At 43.1% G+C, this 2,894-nt stretch overlaps 1 protein-coding gene across 1 annotated transcript; it reads left to right on the plus strand.

The window, feature by feature from the left end:
* Positions 1-812: 812 nt before the first annotated feature.
* LOC148017372 (small ribosomal subunit protein uS11y) lies at positions 813-2,547 on the plus strand. Its single transcript, XM_087662632.1, has 6 exons — positions 813-929; positions 1,535-1,657; positions 1,759-1,804; positions 1,882-1,967; positions 2,077-2,206; positions 2,287-2,547. The coding sequence occupies exons 1-6, from the start codon at positions 927-929 to the stop codon at positions 2,352-2,354; spliced, it is 456 nt and encodes a 151-aa protein (XP_087518758.1). The 5' UTR covers positions 813-926; the 3' UTR covers positions 2,355-2,547.
* Positions 2,548-2,894: the final 347 nt, after the last annotated feature.

Consider the following 2,894-nt stretch of genomic DNA (forward strand, 5'->3'; position numbering starts at 1 on the left):
CAAGAAAAGGAAGTTGTTGTGTGATAGCATGACAATGGCTTTGCTTTCCTCACAATTCTGCTTTACAAGTAATGTTGTTGCGAAATGACCTAAGTTTCCTTACGTACGATGAGTAGATACTGTTTGCTAGCATTGCCCTTTAGGCATTCCACCTAGCCTTGAAATATGTGGATATCTTCCTTTTTGAGAAAGAAGAGTTTATTTTAGAAAATTAAAGAAAAAGGGTTCTCTCTCTCTCTCTCTCTCTCTCTCTCTCTCTCTCTCTCTGTGTCTCCTGTAGGAAAAAAGGGCATCACTCTTACATGCGATAGCGCACCCTTGTTCTATCACATGTTTTACCCCATAACAATAATGTGAGGGCCTTTGGATGGATCATGGGAGGCTAAAACCCTTATCTATGGTTGCTATTAAGCTGCATAAGGCACTCAAAAAACGTATAGAGGCAAATTTTGGGTGTGGGCCTTTCAATGGTGGATGATGGGTGGATAGAAACCTAACCTATGATTGTTGTTAAACCTATAAGCCACCCGAAACGTACAAGGCAAATTTTGGTCTGGATGTCGGTAAGGAATTCAGGGCTCAGGCTCGGCAAGTTAGGTTTGGTATTTTAGACCACCCCATCAATAGGCACGAGATCACCACTCTTTCTTTTCCTCTTTCGGCTGATGATGGGTGGATAGAAACCTAACCTATGATTGTTGTTAAACCTACAAGCCACCCGAAATGTACAAGGGAAATTTTGGTTCGGATGTCGGTTGGTTCGGATGTCGGTACGGAATTCGGGGCTGAGGCTCGGTTTTAGACCACCCCATCAATAGGCAGGAGATCACCACTATCTCTTTTCCTCTTTCGGCTGTGCGTAAGCGTTCTCCCTCTCCGCCTTCGCCCCTGCTGCCAAGGTCCTGCACCTACCTTCTTCTGCAAAAATGGTAAGCCCCTTCTCGAAAGTCTCTCACCGTGTTTTCTGCTGTGAACTGAACATGCGTTTCGCTGTCTTCGACAAAGCTGGATCGTCGCGATACCGTTTATTTTTCCTTGAGTTTGCTTGAACGATTTCTGGAGTTATCCTGCACATTTTAGTCCGGCCGTCGAATCTCCCTACAATCCTCCCCCGTGATACTGGAAAGACATATGCACTGCCAGTGTGTCGTGTATTCTCAAGCGTGAACGCAGGCATATTAAGGATCCCGATGGATATCGTTCTCAATAAATTTGTAGAGGCCCCTGCACTCATAAAGTTTTTGGTCCTCAATTATCAAGTTTGCTGGTCGACGGTGTTGTACCGACCTAGCTGCATTCGATATTTAGCCTGTGATTCGCCATTCATATGATATATGTGAAGCTTTAAGTCTTTCCAGAGGTTGAATATGCTCGTTGTCTCATCAGATTTTTGTAAGCTCATGGCATTCTTCAGCTTTGCAAAGCCATGCTGTTTGTTTCAACATCTGCAGGTCTCCCTTTGATGGAATGGATTCTTATTTGATAGCTAGTGTTTTACAAGGGTCAAATTTGTTCTGACACATGCAACTTGCAGTCGAAGAGGAAGACCAAAGAGGTGAAGGAGGAGACTGTTACCCTCAGTGGCCCTAATCTCAGGGAGGGGGAACTCTGTTTTGGTGTTGCACACATTTTTGCTTCCTTCAATGATACGTTTGTGGTATGTTCCTGGTTTGTTGGCGCATCATTACCCTATTTATGAGCACTTCTGTATTTCTGTGTCTCTTCTGTTTTGAGCTGATCTTTGGTGAAAATTTTCAGCATGTGACTGATCTCTCTGGAAAGGAGACTATTGTCCGAGTGACAGGTCTGTATACTGAATCGAGTTTGCATCATGGTGGTTTTGCATGATGGAATTTGCTGATGGTTTCTCTATATTCTCAGGAGGCATGAAGGTGAAGGCTGATAGAGATGAAGCCTCTCCATATGCAGCAATGCTTGCTGCCCAAGACGTGGCTCAGAAGTGCAAGGTGAGAATGCATAATCATATCAATTGATCACCTGACATTCATGCAGGTTTTGATGTCATTTTTAAATGCTTTTAATTGATTGGAAATTTACATGCACATCTTTGTCCAGGATGTTGGTATCAATGCATTGCACATTAAGCTCCGTGCAACTGGTGGTAATAAAACTAAGACTCCAGGACCAGGTGCTCAGTCTGCTCTCCGAGCTCTGGCTCGATCTGGCATGAAGATTGGCCGCATAGGTAGGTAATTTTGAGATGTAAATGTCAATCATTGACTTGTTAAAGCTGTTGGAAATATTCTTATTATCTCACATTTGCAGAGGATGTGACGCCCATACCAACTGATAGCACAAGGAGAAAGGGAGGTAGAAGAGGTCGCAGGCTGTGAGCGGATGAGTCTTTTCAAAACTGGGCTGTGGAGCTCATTTTTGTCTGCTGCAATGAGTACCCTATTAAGTAACGTGAGCTTAGTGTAGGGCATGTTTTGGAGGCAAGAGGTTGCAAGTACTCTATGTTTTGTTTTTGCTATGGTATCAAATACCAGCTTCTTGATGAAAGATATTAAATTTGCATGCCTTAAACTTGTGACTATGCGTTATTGAACTCATGAGCTGCATCCATTATTCTTACATATTAGTTTGGTACTTGTACTGTTCCTGGCTTGTCAGTCGTCAATGAGCATTGTGGGATTTTATAGCTCCATGTGATGAATCAATAGATGCTTCTGTCCAATTGTGTGTGAGCGATGGTGCCTTTGTTTGGCTTTAACTATCAGCTCTGCTGTTCTACCAGCACAACAGTTGATTTGTTGCTCTAGCTGCACGAATGCAACATATGATTGTGTCTACAGTGAATGAGTGGTTCTCGGAGGACACTTTGTAATGTAGACTGTGTCATTGCATAGGTGAAATTGAATGAATGTTAGTTT

Source organism: Lygodium microphyllum, chromosome 22 (genome assembly GCF_053477565.2).
Source record: "Lygodium microphyllum isolate KBCC chromosome 22, Lygodium_microphyllum_v1.1.10, whole genome shotgun sequence".
NCBI classification, from domain to species: Eukaryota; Viridiplantae; Streptophyta; class Polypodiopsida; order Schizaeales; family Lygodiaceae; genus Lygodium; species Lygodium microphyllum.